The sequence below is a fragment of the Dendrobates tinctorius genome, unplaced genomic scaffold, assembly GCF_039654945.1.
Source record: "Dendrobates tinctorius isolate UK_male_01 unplaced genomic scaffold, ASM3965494v1 ptg000107l, whole genome shotgun sequence".
Classification (NCBI taxonomy): Eukaryota; Metazoa; Chordata; class Amphibia; order Anura; family Dendrobatidae; genus Dendrobates; species Dendrobates tinctorius.
This window is the reverse complement of record NW_027361775.1, coordinates 30,480,205-30,503,658: the sequence shown is the minus strand read 5'-3', so window position 1 is coordinate 30,503,658 and position 23,454 is coordinate 30,480,205. Positions and strand designations below refer to the sequence as shown.

At 42.3% G+C, this 23,454-nt stretch overlaps 1 protein-coding gene across 2 annotated transcripts in view; it reads right to left on the bottom strand.

Annotated features, from left to right (window-relative positions):
- Window positions 1-23,454, bottom strand: part of DIS3L2 (DIS3 like 3'-5' exoribonuclease 2) — a 663,234-nt gene that overhangs the window by 590,595 nt on the left and 49,185 nt on the right. For both annotated transcript variants that reach the window (XM_073589330.1, XM_073589329.1), the window contains 2 exons: window positions 13,614-13,772; window positions 8,250-8,380 (listed from right to left, as the gene is read on the bottom strand). In XM_073589330.1, the coding sequence (XP_073445431.1) occupies window positions 8,250-8,380; window positions 13,614-13,665 (183 nt within the window). In that variant the 5' untranslated portion in view covers window positions 13,666-13,772. The remainder of the gene's footprint in view (window positions 1-8,249; window positions 8,381-13,613; window positions 13,773-23,454) is intronic.

The following is a 23,454-nucleotide window of genomic DNA, read 5'->3' as shown; positions in this document are numbered from 1 at the left end:
TGGAGACATTGCCACTTAATCCAAGGCATGGCTCTAAATTAGCCATATAGGTCCATGATCATCACTGACAGCACACGGTGTTGTGTCTGATCAACACTGCAAGGAATAGGAGAAGCTTTGTCTTTTTTACATATTTGATTAATCATGACTGTAGAGTAAAACGGATACTAGCCAATCACCCATGAAATACGGATCCAACATAATGACGGATAATAGTCAATGGCCTGAATTCAATAAGCCTTAAACGCCAGAATTCTGACAAAGAAAGCTGCAGAATACTGGCGCAAAGCAAGGCTGTGCTAGAATTTTGTAATTATTTTCATGTTATTGTTGCCCAGCTCTGTCAAAGTGTGTGGAGCTGGGGCAAGGTAACTGTAGCTTGTCAAATCAATGACAAGTAGCAATATTCCATACTCTAGTCGTCAACTGGAGTACAATTTGTGGAGAGGCGCACAACACTTCCCAGGTGTGCCAGATGTATTACAGGCATGCGCCGTTAATGAATCAGGAGTGTGACCGCTACACGCTGCCTCAAGACTGGAAGGAAACAGGTCAATTTATGAACCGGGTTTTAGGTTTATATGAATGGTAAGGGTATGTGCACACGCTGCAGATTCTGCTGCGTTTCCGCAGCGTTTTTGGCTCTGCAGAAACGCAGCAGATTCTGCTGCGTTGTACAGTACCTTTATTTCCTATGGAAATCAAAAAAAGCTGTGCACATGCTGCGTTTTTTTCCGCGCGGTTTTGCTGCGGTTTACAATCCGCAGCATGTCAATTGTTTGGTGCAGAAACGCTGCGGTTTTACACCTCATCCATTATGAGGTGTAAAACCGCAGGGCAAAACCGCAGAAAAAACGCAGATAATCCGCAGATAAACCGCAGATAAACCGCAGCACTTTGTCCTGCGGATTTCCTGCGGTTTTCTCTACAAAATCCGCAGAGACTAAAAACTACGTGTGCACATACCCTAAGAATCACAGATGTCAAAGAAGTCTGAAATGGTCTAATGAAGAAAAAAAGGGTTTAAAATATCCAAGTTTAGCACTTCTTGTTTATGCTAGTTTTGTAAAGTCTGGGTATGGGGGTATAGTGCATTTTACTTCGTATTTCTCCTTCCTGCACAAGGTGTCTCAGTCCATAAGTTTTGCTTTTAGCATGTGGTGCTAAATGCATATCCCAATACAGACTTGATTTTCTGACACAGGTTACGCTCACACACCCAAGTTGCAAGGTGACCAGAATAAAAAAAGGACGCTTTACGTAAATCAATCACAGCATCCAAAAGACATTTCTTTTTATTAAGGCTATTGCACTATGAGATCATGTTTTAAGCAAGAAGAAAAAAAAATTCAGGTGCAGAGTTCCCACCAGATAAAGCTCTATATTCCTAGAGTGGTTATTTTATCCTGGCTGTTTGACACATGTTTCACTTCAACCCATCTGCGGGTTCAGTGTTTCCAAGACAGCAAACAGAAGTTCGCCCAAGATTTGACAGACCACATGCCTGCAGCTGCTTGTTTGACTTGCTAGATTTGGTCTTAGAGCAGATTTGTGGGCTCAAGGCCACTAAAAATCAACATGCTGTAATATAAAATACGGAGTACACCCAAAAGGCTTCCAAATACTCAGATCCACAGAAAGGTAGACACCTTACCCATCCCACCTACAGGATATTAGGAAACACGCGTTACATAATACTATATATTACATAATTAAAAATCAATACAAGTTGTGCACAAGAAAACGCAGAACTTCAATACAGTGATAATGACAGATATGACAGCGGCACCATGAGTAAGTCTATCATTTATGGTGTATCCTCCACCAGAAATATGTTCTTAATGTACAAGATGCATCATCTCTAGCCTCTCTAACAGCCAATTAACGCACTTAAACTTTATGTATCTGACAGCAGATGGGTCAGATATCCTTCCCGACCGAAAACCTATTTACCATGTTACTTATTTCACGCTGTGATCTCATATTTGGAAAGAGCAGCGTTTCCCATCTGCGGAGGACAGATGTTTTCGTGTAGAGGGACGGGGTGGTGTTGAGTGGAGGTCTGTCCAGAGAGGACTAGGGGGTCGTCATGTCAAATAACTGGATTCACTTACAATCCAAACTTAGGACTAAATTAAACTGCTACTGCACAGCGCTGACATCTTCCAATAGTTCCTGTTGCTACACGGCTCACAGTGAGGGGAAGACATTCCTAGAATCACTGCAAATAATGACAGTGAGGCTACCAACATAGTCGCTAGGAAAATTAATCAACCGCACTGCAAATTAGATTTTTACCAAAGTGTACAAGTTTCTGATATTTGCAAAGACCAAAAAAAAAAAAAATCAAACAAGAGCCATTTAAAAATCTCAACAGTTAATATAACGTTTCTCTAAATTCAATGCATCAATGAATTAAATTACTGCTGTCATGCAGGGGTTGAATAATTCTTCGTACTGCACCTTAGGCTGTTATGACCTGCAACAAACATGAATTAATGCCAGATATCAGCTTCAGGTTGTGTTCCTGAGGAGTCTTAGCCCATACCTCATGGGAAATGACCTCCAGTTAACACATTTTATTAGGTTTGTGTGCTGCAACTCTTCACATTTCAGTAAAGATTTTCTATAGGAGTGAAATTAGGCAATATGTGGAAACTACACAATCTTCCAGGACTGTGTCTGAGCATTGAATGTTCCTAGATATACATCAAAGTTAAAGAAGCACTGGCTTCACTACCTGGACGTGAAATTAAGAGGAAGCCATCATTGCATACCACCAGACTCCCGCGTAGGCAGATAGTCAAAAACACCTGAGTGACTATAAGAGACCTGCAGCAAGATCTGGCAGCTGCAGACACAAGGGGCTCAGTTTGCATTGTTAGGCTATGTGCCCACGCTGCAGAAATGCTGCTGAATTGTCCACAGCATTTCCGCAACTCCCCGCCACAGGTTTTCCCGCAAAATACAAGCGTCGTGCAAGCGTTTTTAGCTTGTGGAATTCAAGCGCTTTTCCAAGCGATTCAAAGCATCACTTTTACTATTGATGCTGCCTATGCAGCATCAGTGATAAGATAGGATGTCAAAAATAATTTAAAAAAAAAAAAAATTAACAAATATGGATATACTCCCCTCCTGTCGGCCCCAATCTCCTCAGCGGAGCTCTCAGTCTGTTCCGTTCCGAGGCATGCTTTGCGAGAATGACCTTTGTGACGTGACCGCGATATCACAAAGGTCACTTTGTCACAAAGCACGCCTGGGAAGCACCACTGAGGGCCGGGAGGACTCCGGGGGCCAACAGAGGGTAAGTATATCCCTATTTTTTTATTTTAATTCTATTAACAGGAATATAGTACCCAGGGCATGGAGGAGAGTCTCCTCTCCTCCAGACCCTGGGTACCATCCGCACATGAAACGCTCACTTTACGCATGGTGGGCATAGTCACATGCGTAAAGGGAGCGTTTCAATGCTATCCTATGGCGGTGGAATCGCCGCGATTCCGCAAAATTAATGGACATGCTGCGGATTTCTCCGCAATGCGATTCCGCAGCATTGACACAGCAACTGCGGAATTCCATAGGATTGCATGGGACGCGTTTTAACTAGCGTTTTTTAAGCCTTTCCGCAGCAGCCCTGCTGCTGCGGAAACGCTTAAAAATGCAATGTGGGCACACAGCCTTAGGGCTCGTTCACAATCATATTTATAGTCAGCTGTCCATGAAAATAAAAATTGCAGATGAGCTTTTTTCCTCTCACCAAATCTGTGTCAAAATAAAAAAAAGTGCATGCACTAGTTTCATCCGTAAATTGGATAAGACTCACCCATTCAATTCTATGGATGCATAAGGGTAAAAAAAACAAAAAATAAATAAACAGATGCCATAGGGAGCCACAGTCTAACAAATATGCTCAAACAGGGACAAAGGCCCTTCGGTTAGCATCTCGGTCCTATGACAGCGTCATGGACGGCCAATGCGATCCAGTTCATGTATATCTGCTATCATATCATTTAAGCGCTGTTAGCCAGGCAACATACAAGGTGTTAACAGTGTATGTAGTAGCCTCAACTTTTGAGTTTGTGCTACACATTTCGACCCTCTCTGAAGCAGAGTTTTTATGTGGGGTTATCAGACCCCCGTCTAAGGCAACATGCTTCTCTCGCTTCATGGCAAAAATGTCCTCATGCTCAAGACCAAATTAGAAAGCCACTGAAGTTTTGGGATTCTATTCTATGGAGCAATGAAAATTCTGGAACATTTCTGGCCTATGGATTAGCAGAATGTCTGGAGAAGGCATAATGAAGCATATTCTGAAAACTCCATGCCTACAATGAAGCATGCCAGTGGCTCAGTGATGCTCTGGGGCAGCTTTGCGTTTTCTAGGACTGGAAAACTGCATAGTCAGTATGGAAAGGTGGATTCCTTCGTGTAGCAGGAAATCTAGGGAAAAAAAAAATCCATGACTTCTGAAAGGTTGGGCATCACTGGTCATTGCAAAAGGACAATCAATGAACCCAAGCAGGATTCTGGAGTGTCACAGCTGCACAACTTTTACCCTCCACAGAAAATCTTTGTTAGAAATTGAAAGTCGTTGCAACATGCAAACCCAAACCTATTGCCAAATTCTGAGACTGCAGCCATCAAAATGGCATTTTGTATTGAATTTAGAGAAACCATGTCTTATATTAGGCCTGTTTCACACTTTAGTCTTTTTGCATCAGTCACAATCAGTCAAAGTGTGAAAAAACCGGATCCAGCAAATTATTTTAAATTCCAAAAGCTGCAGCTTCAACAGATCCGTCGAAAAAACGGATCTGATGCATCAGTTTTTTTGCAATCTTCACTGGATCCGTTTTTTTCACACTTTGACTGATTGTGACTGATGCAAAAAGACTGAAGTGTGAAACAGGCCTTAGACGTGTGGAGCCATTTTTTTAAAAAAATTCTTATTAGTTTATTAAAAACAGCAGAAAGTTTGGAGATTTTGATAATCCTAAGTGGGAGCTGGCCGATTTACTACAATTGTAACCAATACATGAAACCTAAAAAGATCAGTGAGCAGTCCCCATAATTATACTCTTATATCTTCACCTAAAAAGGGGTTATCCCAAAATCAGAACATTTTCCTAAAATCTCCATAGTCTATTAGAACATAACTTCAGACATTGGTTTCTTATCCTTGGCCATTTTGGTCTGATATCCTTGGTAAAGATCATAGCGCTGAGAACAACAAGACAGCGGTTTCATAGAACTACACTGCAGGGAAACTCTTGCTGGTTTGTTCATTGGAGCATTCCAGGAATAAATTGTCAGATTAGGTATGCTCGCAGCAGCAAGTTCTTTTTTTGTACAGGTGAATAGATACCAAGTACCGTATTTTTCGCTTTATAAGACGCACCTGATTATAAGACGCACCCCCAAATGTGGTGAAGGAATAGAGAATTTTTTAATAAATGGGGTCCGTCTTATAATGCCAGTGTCCGTCTAACAAATCATATAGGGTATATGTCCCTCATAGCCCCCCCACCCTAAAATTAGCCCCCTTAATCTGGATATGGCCACCTTATATTGAATATAGCCCCCTTGTGCTGGCACACGGGCCCCCTGTGGCTGGCACACTGGCCCCTGTGGCTGGCACACTGGCCCCTGTGGCTGGCACACTGGCCCCTGTGGCTGGCACACTGGCCCCTGTGGCTGGCACACAGGCCCCCCTGTGGCTGGCACACTGGCCCCCCTGTGGCTGGCACACTGGCCCCCCTGTGGCTGGCACACTGGCCCCCCTGTGGCTGGCACACTGGCCCCCCTGTGGCTGGCACACTGGCCCCCCTGTGGCTGGCACACTGGCCCCCCTGTGGCTGGCACACTGGCCCCCCTGTGGCTGGCACACATCACCCTGTGTTAGATATCGCCTCCATGCTGCTGCTTTTAGTAAAATAAACTCTTTCCTTACCTTCTCAGCGCTGTCCCTCCTCATGTCTTCCTCAGTGTGGTTGAGCTCCTCCTCCACTTCCTGGTTCTCAGAGCCGGTCATGTGATCAGCACAGCAGAGTGCTGATGACAGCAGCAGCAGAGACACCGGGAGATCAGCGCTGGAGGAGGTAAGGAAAGAGTTTTTTATTTTACTATGGGCAGCAGCATGGGGGCGATATCTAACACAGGGGATCAAGTGCGATCAAAGGAGGGCGCAGGCAGCTATAATATGCACCGCTCCCCCAGCCAGTCACCGTGGTGCGGTTTCAGCACCATGGTGATGGACAGCGGCAGTGCATATTATATGAGCGGGAGCAGGAGATCAAAGGCTCCCTTCGGCAGCTTTTACCAGCTCACAGCACCGCTCCAAAGCTGCCCCCACCTCCCCTGGACCCTGCAGTACATATATATATATACACCCCCTCCCCCGTATATTCGGATTATAAGACGCACCCCCTACTTTCCCCCAAAATTTGGGGGAACAAAAGTGCGTCTTATAAAGCGAAAAATACGGTAATATAAATGATCAGCTGTCTGTTTGGCATGCAAGAGACTGGCTATCAGATAAAAAGGGTTGGTCTTACATGGATAGGCTATAAAAGAAGTCACCTGTAAGGCTATGTTCACAGGGAGTGTTTGCAGCCAAATCTTTTACTCTTGGCAATACAAATTGCTGAGTATAAATTACAGTAAATAGCTGCTTTTTTGCTGCACTTTTCATGCAGACTACATATGCGATTTGGCTATAGTACATGTTAAGTTTTAGTCATCAATCGTAAAAAAAAAAAATTGACATCTCAACTTTTGCTAGTACTGCAAAATATAGCTTTTCTGCATGAAAAAGCAGCCACTGTAAAAATGCCACGTGTGAACATAGCTTGAGGATCCCGATCCTCACCACTCGGTCACATATCAACTAGATAAAAAGTTTATGGCATCAACACAAGAAAAATGCATCAAAGCAATAATGGATAAGGTGCAAAAAGTGTGTTTCTACAGAAGTAAATACAAGCCATGGAGAATGTAACTAAGGGTTTGCTCACACAGCCGTATAACTCAGACACGTGCTAGCTGATGTTTTATTGGATGGCACTCTGCCCAATGTTATACTATGAGCAGTACAGATCTGCGACTTTCTCACGCCAATTCGGCATGAGAAAACCATCGCAGCATGCTGCAAGTGCATCAGATGAACATATCACGCGCACCCATACAAGTCTCTGATGCCATCCAAGTACAGTTTAATGTACATGCACAGAAACAATGTTCAGATTTATTTTTTCCATCAATAGGTAAAGCTGCGACCACATGTATATAGTAATTTAGCATAAAATGATGTACTACCAATCTCTACTGTATGCACTGTATAAGTGTTTATGTGCTAACTAGTGATGAGCGCAAGTGCTCAGGTAAGCACTGAGTAGTGCTCAAGTAAGACTTCCGCGGCCGCATGTTTCGTGGCTGTTAGCCACAAAAGATGAGGGGATTGCAAGTTTGTCAGGCAATCCTCGCATGTTTTGTGGCTGCCCAGGGAATACCAGTCAAATTTGTGATCTGCATATTCCCAGGCAGAACCAGTTTAGTGGGCAAGGCCTCTGTCACTTTTTGAGCAAGGCCATGCCCACTAGACTGGTTCTGCACAAGAGTATGTATACCACATACTTAACCACTGTTCCCAGGGAAGACCATGCCAAATCCTTGCAGTGCACAATGCGTGCACTGGGAGATTTCACAAGTCTGGAGTCACCCAGAGTGACTACAGACTTTATTTTTGACCAGAAAACCCCTTTAAAAACTGTCCGAAAACCATCCTCCATGATTCCCTCATAAATATGCATGCTTGTATTGGCCGAAGCTGAATGATTATGTCAAAGGAAAGGGGTGAAATAAAAGGCTACAAAATGTTACCCAAAATTGTACAAATTTTAGGAGTCTCCTTTGCATGTCCTTTTTAAACAGAAGTAGACAACATGACTGATGAGAAAAAAAGGGGTCGTTTTTAAACCACAAATAGGCATTTTTTTAAGGATAAATTTAGTTGCCAGTGTTTCACAATTCTTATATGAACCTCAAAGCCTGAGCGGGCCACGGTTGACCTAAACTAAGACTCCTAGGCATGTATCTGGCTGTTAGTTCAAGTTATGACACCTAGGGCCAGTGCGGTCACTGAGGTCCTTACACGGACCATGAAAAACAGGACGTCTGAATTCAGACTTGGGCTGACAATCTCCAGAAAGTAAACGTGAATATTCCCCGCTAATATCATGTCATTTACAGACCTGAATCAGTTCTCCTCTCTTCAATCCTGCAGAAACCTCTTCTCTGGACATATAGGCTTCAAATAGGTTTCTTTTCCTAGATTTGTTGTGTTTTTTATCATTGGGTGTGGAAGCAGGGCTGTGACTTAATCCTATGGAATAAAGACAGAAACCATACAATGTTACTAGTGCATTCATTTAAATTCTCATGTTAACAGCGCACAGAGAAGGTTTAAGGTGTCTACTTTTTTTTTTTTTTTTTTTTTAAAGGCATGGGATTCATTGAAAAAAGGCGTACACCCCTTTCAGTAATCATATGGATCCAGTGCATGGCTACTTCAGACACTCGCTCAACCGCCACAGCCTATAATTGGCAGTAGCAGTCATTATTGGGGACTCAGACAAGGTAGACAGCACATCTAGAGCCGGTGTAGACCTCTGGAGCAGCCTGCGCTGGATAGTATGGGCACTGAAAGGGGCGTAATACCTATATTTTATTAACCCCTTCACCCCCAAGGGTGGTTTGCACGTTCATGACCGGGCCAATTTTTACAATTCTGACCACTGTACCTTTATGAGGTCATAACTCTGGAACGCTTCTATGGATCCCGGTGATTCTGACACTGTTTTCTCGTGACATATTGTATTTCATGTTAGTGGTAAAATTTCATTCAAAAAACTTGCGTTTATTAGTGAAAAAAACGGAGATTTGGCAAAAATTTTGAAAATTTCGCAATTTTCCAACTTTGAATTTTTATGCCCTTAAATCACAGAGATACGGCACACAAAAAACTTGATAACTAACATTTCCCACATGTTTACTTTACATCAGCACAATTTTGGAACCAAAATTTTTTTCGTTAGGAAGTTATAAGGGTTAAAAGTTGACCAGCGATTTCTCATTTTTACAACACCATTTTATTTTTAGGACCACATCACATTTGAAGCCACTTTGAGGGGTCTATATGATAGAAAATACCCAAAAGTGACACCATTCTAAAAACTGCACCCCTTAAGGTGCTCAAAACCACATTCAAGAAGTTTATTAACCCTTTAGGTGGTCACAGGAATTTTTTTGAATATTTAAAAAAAAAAAAAATGAACATTAACTTTTTTTCACAAAAAAAATACTTCAGGTTCAATTTTTTTTATTTTACCAAGGGTAACAGGAGAAATTGGACTGCAAAAGTTATTGTGCAATTTGTCCTGAGTACGCTGATACCTGATTTGTGGGGGGGGGGACGACTGTTTTGGCGCATGGCAGAGCTCAGAATGGAAGGAACGCCGTTTGACTTTTTCAATGCAAAATTGGCTGGAATTCAGATCGGAAGCCGTGTCACGTTTGGAGAGTCCCTGATGTACCTAAACAGTGGAAACCCCCTACAAATGACCCCATTTTGGAAACTAGACCCCCCAAGGAACTTATCTAGATATGTGGTGAGAACTTTGAACCCACAAGGGCTTTACAGAAGTTTATAACGTACAGCGGTACAATTAAAAAATCATTTTTTCCACAAAAATGATCTTTTCACCCTCAATTCTTATTTTTCCAAGGGTAACAGCACCCTAAAAGTTATTGTGCAATTTGTCCTGAGTACGCTGATACCCCACATGTGGGGGTAAACCACTATTTGGGCGCATGGCAGAGCTCGGAAGGGAAGCAGCGCCATTTGACGTTTTTGGCTGGAATTGAGATCGGACACCATGTCGCGATTGGAAAACCCTTGATGTACCTAAACAGTGGAAACCCCCGACAAATGACACCATTTTGGAAACTAGACCCCCTAAGGAACTTATCTAGATGTGTGGTGAGCACTTTGAACCCCCCAGTGCTTCACAGAAGTTTATAACGCCCGGGCGTGAAAATAAAAAATTTGTATTTTTTCCACAAACATGATCTTTTAGTCACCATTTTTTTATTTTCCCAAGGATAAGAGGAGAAATTGGACCTCAAAAGTTGTTGTCCAATTTGTCCCGAGTAAGCTGCCACCCCATATGTTGGAGAAAACTACTGTATGGACACACGTCAGGGATTGGAAGGGAAGTAATGACGTTTTGGAATGCAGACATTGATGGAATGGTCTGCGGGTGTCATGTTGCCTTTGGAGAGCCCCTAATGTACCTAAACAGTGGAAACCCCCTACAAATGACCCCATTTTGAAAACTAGACCCCCTAAGGAACTTATCTAGATGTGTGGTGAGCACTTTGAACCCCCAAGTGCTTCACAGAAGTTTATAACGCTCGGACGTGAAAATAGAAAAATCATTTTTTCCCACAAAAATGATATTTTTGCCCCCAATTTTTTTATTTTCCTAAGGGTATCAGGAGAAATTGGACCCCAAAAATTGTTTTGCAATTTGTCCTGAGTAGGCTGATAACCTACATGTGGGGGTAAAACACTGTTTGGGCGCATGGCAGAGCTTGGAAGGGAAGGAGCACCATATGACTTTTTCAACTCAGAATTGGCTGGAATTGAGATCAGACGCAATGTTGCATTTGGAGAGCCCCTGATGTGCCCAAACAGTGGAAACCCCCAATTCTAACTCCAACCCGAACCCCAACACACCCCTAACCCTAATCTCAGCCCTAACCCTAGCCCTAACCCTAGCCCTAACCCTAGCCCTAACCCTAGCCCTAACCCTAGCCCTAACCCTAGCCCTAACCCTAGCCCTAACCCTAGCCCTAACCCTAGCCCTAACCCTAGCCCTAACCCTAGCCCTAACCCTAGCCCTAACCCTAGCCCTAACCCTAGCCCTAACCCTAGCCCTAACCCTAGCCCTAACCCTAGCCCTAACCCTAGCCCTAACCCTAGCCCTAACCCTAGCCCTAACCCTAGCCGAAAAATGGAGATAAATACTTTTAATTTTATTATTTTTCCCTAACTAAGGGGGTGATAACGGGGGGTTTGATTTACTATTTATGGCGGTTTTTATTTTTGGCAGCTGTCGCACGCTAAAAGACGCTTTTTATTGTAAAAATAGTTTTTGCATCACCACATATTGAGAGCTATAATTTTTCCGTATTTTGACCCACCGAGTCATGTGAGGTCTTATTTTTTGCGGGACGAGTTGACGTTTTTATTGGTACCATTTTCGGGCACGTGACAATTTTTGATCGCTTTTTATCCCGATTTTTGGGACGCAGAATGAACAAAAACCAGCGTTTCATGAATTTCTTTTGGGGGAGTGCGTTTACACCGTTCCGCGTGCGGTAAAATTGATAAAGTGGTTTTATTCTTCGGGTCAGTACGGTTACAGCGATACCTCATTTAGGTTGTTTTTTTAGGTTTTGTCGGTTTTATGCAATGAAAACTATTTTATATAAAAAATAATTATTTTTGCATCGCTTTATTCTGCGAGCTATAACTTTTAAATTTTTTCGCTGATGATGCTGAGTGGCGGCTCGTTTTTTGCGGGACAAGATGACGTTTTCAGCAGTGCCATGGATATTTATATGCGTCTTTTTGATCGCGCGTTATTACACTTTGTTTGGCGGTATGATAATAAATCATTATTTTTTGCTTCGTTTTTTATTTTTATTTTTTAAGGGGTTCGCTAAAGGGGTTAACTAATGGGACAGTTTTATAGGGCGGGTCGATACCTAATATGTGTACTTTTATTGTTTTGGTTTTCTTTATTTTAAAAAAATGAATTTATTGGGGATTTTTTTTTTATTTTTTTTTTTACTAATTTATTTGGCGATTTTTTTTAAAATTATTTTTACACTTTTTATTTTTTTTTTTACTTTATTACATAGTCCAAGGTGGGACATCACTGTCCTGTGACAGATCGCTGATCTGTCACATCAAAGATCACTGTGACAGATCAGCAATCTGTCACAGGCATTGAAGAAGACTTCCTCTTGCCTGCGCTTTGCAGGCACTGAGGAAGCCAGCTTCCTCCAGGCCCCCGAAGGCCCCGTCGCCATCTTGGATTCGGGGGCCTGGAGGAAAGGAGTCCCCTGCAGCAGCGCTGCACATTGCGCTGCCGTGGGGGGCTCAGGGAAGCACGGAGGGAGCCCCCTCCCTGCCGATGCTTCCCTTTAACTCCTGGTACACCGCGATCATGTTTGATCGCGGTGTGCAAGGGGTTAACGTGTCGGGGGCGGTCCGTGACAGCTGGCCGGGTGCCAGCTGTGATAATCAGCTGACACCCGGCCGCGATCTGTGGCGCTCACCACGTGGACGCCGCTGATCGCGGTAGACGTACTATCACGTCCATGGGCATAGGGGCCCGTGTCCCATGGACGGGATAGTACGTCGGATGTCAGGAAGGGGTTAATGCATGACCAAGAAAAGTTTTGTTTTGCTTTGTTTTTTTAACACACTATCCAACTTCCTCTTTACAGAGTTTCTCACCATCAACAGGTTTTTAAAATAGGCATCATTAGAAATTTGTTACCGCCAAATAAAAAAAATCATGAAATCTTGTAGCCTTCACCAGCCTCATATCATTAGGAGAGTGGCCAGGTCTATGACAGTTGTATGGTGGATGTTGAGGGAATAAACGTTTGGGCATGTTAAAGGTCAGAGCAAAATCTTTTGGTTTGCAAGGAAGATAAGCCACAGTTGAAGATGTCCGGTAGCGTCCCACCATGAAACCTCAAATATGCTCAGCTAGCCTGAGTTTGCATGTTTCGAAGGGAGGTTCGGAGAAAATGAAGAGGTATGGATACTTTTACAGTTTAAAAACATACCCACAGGTGAGACTTTGCATTCCCCCCCCCCCCCCATGTAAAAATAACTCAATATAGTGTTGCTCTTGTGCTTGTCTGACAGGCTGCAGCAGTGAGAACACAAGTACACTGCAACTGACCGCTGCAATCACTTGGTTCAACAGTAATATCAAGGTGGTTGGCAAAAACCACCTAATTGGCTGCCGTGGTGTCGTCAGGTCATCATGGACGTATCCTGTCAAAGAACACAGGCTGTGGTACAAAGGCCTCACTTGGTTTGCAGTGAGCGAGGACATATCACCTTATTTTGAAACTGGGCAAGCCAGGTAAGAAAAAATATTCTTGGAAATTCCCTTTAGACGATGTTCACATTCAGGCTTTTTTTAAGTGGACTTTTAAGTGAACCCACTTTAAAATTTACATCAAAGATTATTCAAAGAGGTTTTCGATGTGGAATTAAAAGCGAATCCATTTAAAAAAAAAAAAATGTAAAAAAAAAACAACTAACGTGTGAACAGAACTTTAAAACGACATTACACTGAAAAGTCAAGTAGAAGTGTATGAAACCACTCTCAACTCTAGCTAAAGGCTTCTGGAAAGGGGAGACCAAATTATTATTTTTTTTTAATCTGCAAAGCCTCGTCACCACTTCCATGCAACATTTTCACTTATTTAAATAAAATCAGCACTAAAATAATGGATGCAAATACCTCTTGCTGCCCCAGTCTGAGCCGGGATAACTATGGTCTGCTTGTTGAACATGCTTTCACCGTGGGACTCTGGAAGCGGTCGCTTCTTATCGACACTTGGCGGTGAGTTGGCACACTCAGACTTGTTCCTGATCCTGGAAAATCCTGACCTGTCAGCACCTGTAGTTACATATCAAAAAAAAATAATTAATATCCTGTACAGTTAAGCCTTACTCTAAGTGAAATATTAAAATGAAGAGCAAAAATTTTCCTGCACATCTTTTACTACAATTTTTTTGTATTCTAGCAAGTGTATCATAGGTACAAGTAGTAAACTGGAGTTCGTAAAAAACGGAATTAAATGTGTTTTCTAACCTTGATCAATGGGAGGCATGGCACTGCCCAGCATGCTACCTACTGGGGTCAGTACGCTCCTGCTTAATTGACAATTCAGACAAATGTCATGGTCCCAAACTGTGCACTTGCTGATTCCACAGTGGCAAAGCTGCCTCTGCTTGCAGCATCAAAGGATCATGCCATCTCTCCAGCTTCAAAGCAGCACTTACATGCTCCATTGGAAAGATCAGATACATAAAAATCATGTGCGTGTCCACATATATTATATATACACACACAAACATCTTCGATAATACAAGGAGGGAGTTCAATAGCAGATAAAACAGCTGGCAGTCTTACTGCACCCCTCACTAAAGTCACATTATGCTGTGGTTAGTTTCAGATGGCAAGAATACATCAGTAGTTTAGGATTGGCATAAACTGCTGGTTTTTAGTACACAGAAATTAAAAAGAAGAGTTACAAATAAATGTCATGTCCAATAAGCAAAGGGCCCCCTTTACCACTGTATGTGTATACAAACTATATAAAAGCACCAGGAGACTAATGTTCATAAAGAACAAGTACAATTCTACAAAATCATTAATAGGGATCCCATGCAGAATAATATTTATTCACTGGAACGAAGCCCTGAATATTGACATTAGCCAAACACACATGGGGTGGAAAATCTGAATGATTGCAGAGTCGACGTACTTGTATCAGATTTTATAAACAAGACAACACCCCCCCCTCCAAATACACTATACAGATAGAGAATTGGTTAATTCTGAAGTTATGTTAACGAGTTAGCAAGTCATTTGCACGCCACACTTCTGTGACCTCTCAAGCATTGCATTTAGAAAAGCATTTTGAAAACTCACATGATAAGCCAAGTCCCAAATAGCACTTCATCATTAATCTATGTTAAGGCTGGGCTATGCAGAGAACTTTGCAAAACTCATCAAAAGTGAACATCCCTGAAAAGGCCGTTGAAGACAAGCCCATCTTGTAAATGTCAGTTCAAATAAGCCATTCAATAATTATGGCTGCTCTAATTACGAGCTTATGAAGCCAGCAACACGTGGGGATATATTTATAAGAGACATTACAGGGGCAGTCTAGTCTAAGCAAGTTATCACCAAACCACTGGATAGGCAATTACTGCTTGATCGTTGTGGGTATGTAACAATCACCGGAGGCAACTTGTGTCCTCTGTCAAATTATTTTTGCGTTATTGTAACTTGGAGAAAAAAAAAAAAAAAAAAATAAAGTACACTTGTGCCATCCTCTGCCAAACTGGCCAAATCCAAGCAATGGGACGCATACAGATCTAAGGCCATGTACATACATTGAGCAAATGGATGCAAACATTTCTGCATCTCTTGGCAGGAAAAACGAAGCTGCAAAAACACAGTTTTTGACTGATGCAAGTGAGGTCAATGGTGAAAGACAGGCAAAACCACACAGAGAATTGATGTGCTGCAGATTATTTTCTGCACCAAATCTGCAAGTCACAAATACTCAACATGTGCATGGCACGTCAGGTTTCAGGTTTGTCATTCACTGCTGGCGTAAGGATTGCTTCAGGTTTTGCTAGTAAGTCCGCATGTCAAAAATGCACCAAATCTGCAACATGTGCACAAGCCCTTAGGGTAAGTTCACACTGGGCGCTTTTTCAGCTTTTATGCAAATTTTCAGCTGTGTTTTACAGTACCAGCAAAGTATGAGATTTCAGAAATCTCACGCACAGCTTGTTTTTGTTATCAGCATTTTTTGCACAACAGAAAATAACACTTCTTTCAGCATTTTTCACCTACTGAAATGAATGGGCGGTGAAAAAAAACACCAAAAACACAGGTATCCGGTTTTGCTGCATTTTGTGCCAAAACCTAGTTCTATAGATTAGGACATTTTTTCCCAACACTAAAAAGAAATATAGCATGCTAAAACCGGATGGGGGGGGGGGGGGGGATAAAAAAGCGCACAAAAAAAAAAACAAGAAAATAAGGGAAAACATGTTTTTTCTGGAGCTTCTTTCCTGCCAACAGATCAGGTTTTACAGCAGGAAAAAAAAAAAAACACTGGAAAAACGCCCTGTGTGAACTTACCCTTAGGCTATGTGCACAAGTAGATCTGCTGCAGATCCACAAGTGATGCAGTGTTGCCATCAGTGTGTCAAGAGTGGGAGAAGAGGGTTGCATTGACAATCCAACACAATGGGCAGCACTTTTGAACATATTTTATAAGTGGTCATAAACTTGTAAATAATTCATGAAAGAATAAAGTTACATTAAAACTAAGCACACCATTGTTTTTCTTGTGAAATTCTCAATACGTTTGATGTGTCACATGAGCCTCTTCCCACTGGAAAAAGTTGGATCCAAAATGGCCGACTTCAAAATGGCCACCATGGTCACCACCAATCTCAAAAAGCTCCCCCCCCTCCCATGTACTAATGTGCCACAAACAGGAAGTTGATATCACCAACCATTCCCATTTTATTTAGTTGTATCCAAATAAATGACCCACCCTGTATACATATATACTATATATACACATATATACTTCAGAGTTATTGCTACATAAAGGGACACTGGTCAGAATTGAAAATGTGGCAAGGTCACTGGGACCAAGAAGGGGATGGCCAGTAGTGAACACCTAAAATTTTCCCCTGTAGAGAGATCTGTATTTGGTTCCATGTAAACTCAGTCTTCTAACATTTCCACCTACTGTACAATAGGCGTACAAGAAAAACAGAGATAGATATATATATATATATATATATATATATATATATCTGTTTTTCTTGTACGCCTATTGTACAGTAGGTGGAAATGTTAGAAGACTGAGTTTATATATATATAGAAAAAAAACTGACATGTGAACAACCCCTTAGGGTACGTGCACACGTTGCAGATTCTACTGCGGATCGCAGGGGATTCGGCCCTGCATATCCAAAGCAGATTCTGCTGCGGTGTACAGTACCATTGTAGCCTATGTAAATTGAAAAACGCAGTGCACATGCTGCGGACAAATCCGCAGCATAAACGCTGCAGGTTCATTTCCGCAGCGTTTTACACCTGCTCCATTATAGGAATCTACAGGTGTCAAAACGCAAGGAAAAACCGCAGGCTAATCCGCACTAAATCCGCAGGTAAAACACGTCATTTTACCTGCGGATTAAGCCAAATCCACGCGGAAAAATCCGCAGCAGAATCCGCAACGTGTGCACATACCCATACACTGCCAGATCTTAGTGCTATCCATGAAATAAAAAAAAAATAAAAAAGGATGGCACTCAAATGTGAAAAACTGACATTTGAAGCCAGTCAAAAGAAACTTGTGCTCCTATCCTGAATTGAGGGGACTGTAATTGGGAGTGATTTTTTAGGTGTTCAAAAACAGAGTTTTCTAGGTGAAACCGCTTTAGGAAACACTGCTACTTTGGGATTTGTGCACAGGTGTTTTTTGTTTAAGGAGGTTTAGAAGCAGAAACAGGAAACTAAATCCACCTCCAAATCTCAAAACTTCTAAATAACAGTTTCTAGCTCCGCTTCTGCTCCATAAACTCAGCGAAAAGTCTCCATATGCACAAGGCTTTTTTTCTTAAACTGTAAAGCGCTGTGGAATATGTTGGCGCTACATAAAGATTTTTTTTGGGGGGGTGGGGGGGGGGTTGTGTGTTTTTTGTAAGAGGAGTTTTTCATTTCCTGACACCATTTGTATTTTTTCCCCTTAAACATTTTTTTGCAGGCTTTTGCTTGAGAGCTGCCTAGTTTAGAACATTTTCAATCAAGAGACGTTTTAAAGTAGCGACTCACACTCTCTCCCACCAAGCGTTTTTCAGAACCTGAAGCAGAAGGAAATAGAGCAGTCTCAAGATTTTTCTGGTGTATTTTAGATCTAAAAAAATTAAATAAAAAAACAAAACATTTTTTATACTGGTTCTCCCATATTTCCTTCTAGATTTTGTGAGGTTCTTTACTAGAACACATTGTACTATAGATAGAGGATAAAGACAGGCTTTCTGGCATTTTTACAAGTTCCTGAGAAATCATGAAGTGCTTCAACATCCGCCAAAGGTATTCTTGCAGTCATTTACTGCACATCTGCCTACTGAGGAGATTCATCAAGTGTGCCCAAAATATTGTATTTATTTTGGCAAATGCATTAAAATCCTGCTCATGGCATAAGATACCCTCATACTCAGTGTATACAGCGATCAATAACCATGAGAGAACACATGCACTGCAATGTCAAAATAACTTTGTTTACATGGTCAGTAGTGTTGAGCGATACCATCCGATATTCAGAAATATCGGATTGGATCGGCCCGATACACAAAAAGTATCGGGTATCGCCGATTCCGATACCGCAAGTCCCATTCAAGTCAATGGGACAGAAATATCGGAATTAAAAAAAAAACCCTTTCTTGCCTTGTACATCCTGTTCGGGAGGGGGGAATAGTGTGGGCGGTGCGTGGGCGGACACTGTGCGTGTCTGTGTGTGCGGGCGGGGTCTGTGCGGGCCTCTCGGGGGTCTGTGCCGGCGGTCTGTACGGGCCTCTCGGGGGTCTGTGCTGGCTGCCGGTGGTCTGTACGGGCCTCTCGGGGGTCTGTACAGGCCTGTCGGGGGCCTGTGCCGGCTGTCTGTACGGGCCTCTCGGGGGCCTGTGCCAGCTGTCGGTGGTCTGTACGGGCCTCTCGGGGGCCTGTGCTGGCTGTCAGTGGTCTGTGCCGGCTGCCGATGGTCTGTGCGGGTGCAGGCATCGTCTGATGGGACTACCAGTCCCATCGGGCGATGCCTGCTACAATGACAGTGATTGACACATTAGCCAATGATGGGACAGTAGTAGTCCCATCATCCGGCTAATGTGTTGAAAAAAAACAAAAACATGCTACATACATACTACATATATACTACATTCATACAACATACATACATTCATACATACAACATACATACATGCTACATATATACTACATTCATACATACATGCTACATATATACTACATTCATACATACATGCTACATATATACTACATTCATACAACATGCTACATATATACTACATTCATACAACATGCTACATATATACTACATTCATACAACATGCTACATATATACTACATTCATACAACATGCTACATATATACTACATTCATACAACATGCTACATATATACTACATTCATACAACATGCTACATATATACTACATTCATACAACATGCTACATATATACTACATTCATACAACATGCTACATATATACTACATTCATACAACATGCTACATATATACTACATTCATACAACATGCTACATATATACTACATTCATACAACATGCTACATATATACTACATTCATACAACATGCTACATATATACTACATTCACACAACATGCTACATATATACTACATTCACACAACATGCTACATATATACTACATTCACACAACATGCTACATATATACTACATTCACACAACATGCTACATATATACTACATTCACACAACATGCTACATATATACTACATTCACACAACATGCTACATATATACTACATTCACACAACATGCTACATATATACTACATTCACACAACATGCTACATATATACTACATTCATACAACATGCTACATATATACTACATTCATACAACATGCTACATATATACTACATTCATACAACATGCTACATATATACTACATTCATACAACATGCTACATATATACTACATTCATACAACATGCTACATATATACTACATTCATACAACATGCTACATATATACTACATTCATACAACATGCTACATATATACTACATTCATACAACATACTACATTCATACAACATACTACATTCATACAACATACTACATTCATACAACATACTACATATATACTACATTCATACAACATACATACTACATACATACTACATACATACAACATACAACATACATACTACATACATGCTACATTCATACAACATACATACTACATACATGCTACATTCATACAACATACATGCTACATTCATACAACATACATACTACATATATACTAAATTCAACTACATACATGCTACATACATGCTACATACATGCTACATACATGCTACATACATGCTACATACATGCTACATACATGCTACATACATGCTACATACATACAACATGCTACAGATATACTGCATACATACTACACACATACTGCATACAATACATATAGACATACAGTACATATAACAGAGTACATACTCACCATCACTTGTCACTTTGATCCCCGAAGCCAGTGTCATCTGTGGAAAAATATGAAAACAAAACTATACTCCCTGATCCGCAGACATCCACGCGTGTCCCACGCAGATTTCCCGTGGAGAACAGCAGCACCAGCTGATGCGACTGCTCTCTACGGGGCTCCAGGAATACAGTGACGGAGGTAGGTATCTTTCCGCACTGTATTCCTCCGCCACTGTAAAAAAAAAAAATAGTCCCTGTTCTCACTTTATGGCAAAAGCTGCGTGGGAACTTTCTCACACAGCAATGCCAAAAGTGAGACTAGGGACTATTTCTTTACAGTGGCGGAGGAATACAGTGTGGAAGGATACCTACCCCCGTCACTGGATTATTGAAGCCCCTAGAGAGCGGTCGCATCAGCTGATGCTGCCGTTCTCCACTGGAGATCGGCGTGGGATCCTCGTGGATTTCTGCGGATCAGGGAGTATATGGCTTGTTTGTTATTTTCATATTTTTTCATAGATGACACTGGCTTCGGGGATCAAAGTGACAAGTGATGGTGAGTATGTACTCTATGTTATATGTACTGTATGTATATGTATTGTATGAATGTATTGTATGCAGTATGTATTTATGTTGTATGTCTGTAGCATATTGTATGTCTGTAGTATGTATGTACTATGTATGTATGTTGTATGAATGTAGTATATGAAGCATGTATGTAGTATGTATGTTGTATGAATGTAGTATATCTGTAGCATGTACGGAGTATGTATGTATGTTGTATGAATATAGTACACATGTATGTATGTTGTATGAATGTAGTATATATGTAGCATATATGTAGTATGAATGTAGTACACATGTAGCATGTATGTAGAATGTATGTTGTATGAATGTAGTATATATGTAGCATGTATGTATGTATGTTGTATGAATGTAGTATATATGTAGCATGTATGTTGTATGTATGAATGTAGTATATATGTAGCATGTATGTAGTATATATGTATGTTGTATGAATGTAGTATATATGAAGTATGTAGTATGTATGTTGTATGAATGTAGTACATATGTAGTATGTATGTTTTTTTTTTACATTGAACACATTAGCCGGATGATGGGACTACCACTGTCCCATCATTGGCTAATGTGTCAATCACTGTCATTGTAGTCCCATCAGACGATGCCTGCACACACACACAAGACCCCCGGCAGGCTCGCACAGACAGCCGGCACAGGCCCCCCCCCCCCCCCCCCGAGAGGCCCGTACAGACACCCCCCCCCCCCCCACCGAGAGGCCCGTACAGACCCCCCCCCCCCCGCAGCCGGCACAGACCACGCATCATGATGCGCACAGACTGCGCATCATGATGACATCATTTCAGCAGCCAATCACAGCCACAACAGTGGCTCATTGCATTATGAGGACTTCCGATTCCGGTATCCGATATTGAAAAAATATCGGTACTCGGTATCGGAATTCCGATACAGCGAATATCGGCCGATACCCGATATTTGCAGTATCGGAATGCTCAACACTAATGGTCAGTCTTTTTTTAGCGGTTTTATTTTTTAAAGAGGTTTTAGGGTCTAAAACTAAAAGTCTTCGTGACTGCAGACTTGTGAAACCCCAGCAGCAATCTCACTAGACTGTTTCCGGCCTCGTTCAATACACTAAAGGCCCCTTTACATTTAGCGATGCACCAGCGATCCCGACCACGATATGACCCGGTCAGGATCGCTGGTGCATCGCTAAATGGTCGCTGGTGAGCTGCCAAACAGGCAGATCTCACTAGCGATGCAGCAGCGGTCGGCGGTCACTCTTACCTTTCAGACCCGGCAAGGGTGACCATCTTCCCCCTGCGTCCATGGCTCGCTAGTCGGCGCCAGCAGGAAGCCCACGACGAGAAATGGACCAGGCCGATCTCACGCGATCAGCGATAGCCAGCGGGGAGCCGGTCGGAGGGTAGTATCACATGTAGCGATATCACTAGCGAAATCAGTGACGCTTTAGCAATATCGCTATGTGTAAAGGGCCCTTAACATTAAGTGAGGCTGCACCCACTAGTCGGATTGTAGCCGGAGTATGCATATTGCATACTTGTGGTCACATGACCGCCCTTCCCAGCTCTGATACTGGAGAATCCTCAAAGTGCACACTGCATGCGAAGTGAGGATTAACAAGTCTGCAGATTTGTAGTTTTAGGCTGGAGACACACTGGCGAGGAATACGGGCGAGTGAGAGGCGCTAAAAGCACGCATTAGACACGGACAAATGATTCTCTATGGGGTCACTCGCACCAGGCGTATATTTCTCATCCGTATCCTACGCCAGCATGCTGCGATTGTCAGCGTACTACGCCCGCAGTACGCCAATGCAAGTCTATGGGTGCGCAAAAAATACGGATTACACACGGAACACACGTGTGACCTGCGAGCAATACGCAGGTCTTTTGGCTGGTGACAGGAAATGGGCCAATCCATCATCAGGAAGCCTAGACATGCAAATGAGCTCAAAAAGCGCTCCAGACATCCAGGAAGTACGCCTCCACGGAGTACAGCAGCAGCATGGCGTCCATGTACATAAATGTGGAGATGCTCATTGTCCTGGTGCAGGAGCGTCCCGAAATATGCGACCCACGCGATGCAAATTATGCTAACCGGACAAGAAAGGAGGCGTCATGGAGGCGCATCTGTCGCCAGATGTACCATGACTTTGGTGACCAACCACGTGATGAGCAGCATAAAATTCGTAAGTGCAACGCTAAACATCATTAACCTTTGCGCGCAAAAAAAAAAGGAATCTAGAATCAGCACCCCCCTTCCTGTGCATGTACTTTTAGCCTCATGAGGCCGTTACATTTGGATGTGTCACGTAGCTTCACACAGCCATAATTTGGGGTTAGGCCACAAGCTCCTCATCCTCCTAGACAAACAAATTATTTTAAGTGTAGCTAATGAGACCCTGTGTATCTGCCCAATTACATAAGCCACCATGGGTAGAACGCACACCCCAGAAGGCCCCATGCCTAGACTACTGTTTTAGAAAATGTGACCTCTCAAATATGTGAATTTGACTATTTTTCCTGTCACATTGCAGTGGAAGATGTGATGAAACGCTGGCGAAGCATCCGGGACCAGTTCCGCCGGGAAGGCCAGCAGCGGTCCAGGAGTGGGGATGCTGGATATGTCAAAAGGAAGTACATATACTATGACCGGCTGTCCTTCCTCGCCCCAATTCTGGATCTGAGACCGTAAGTAGATACCTCACATCACATTA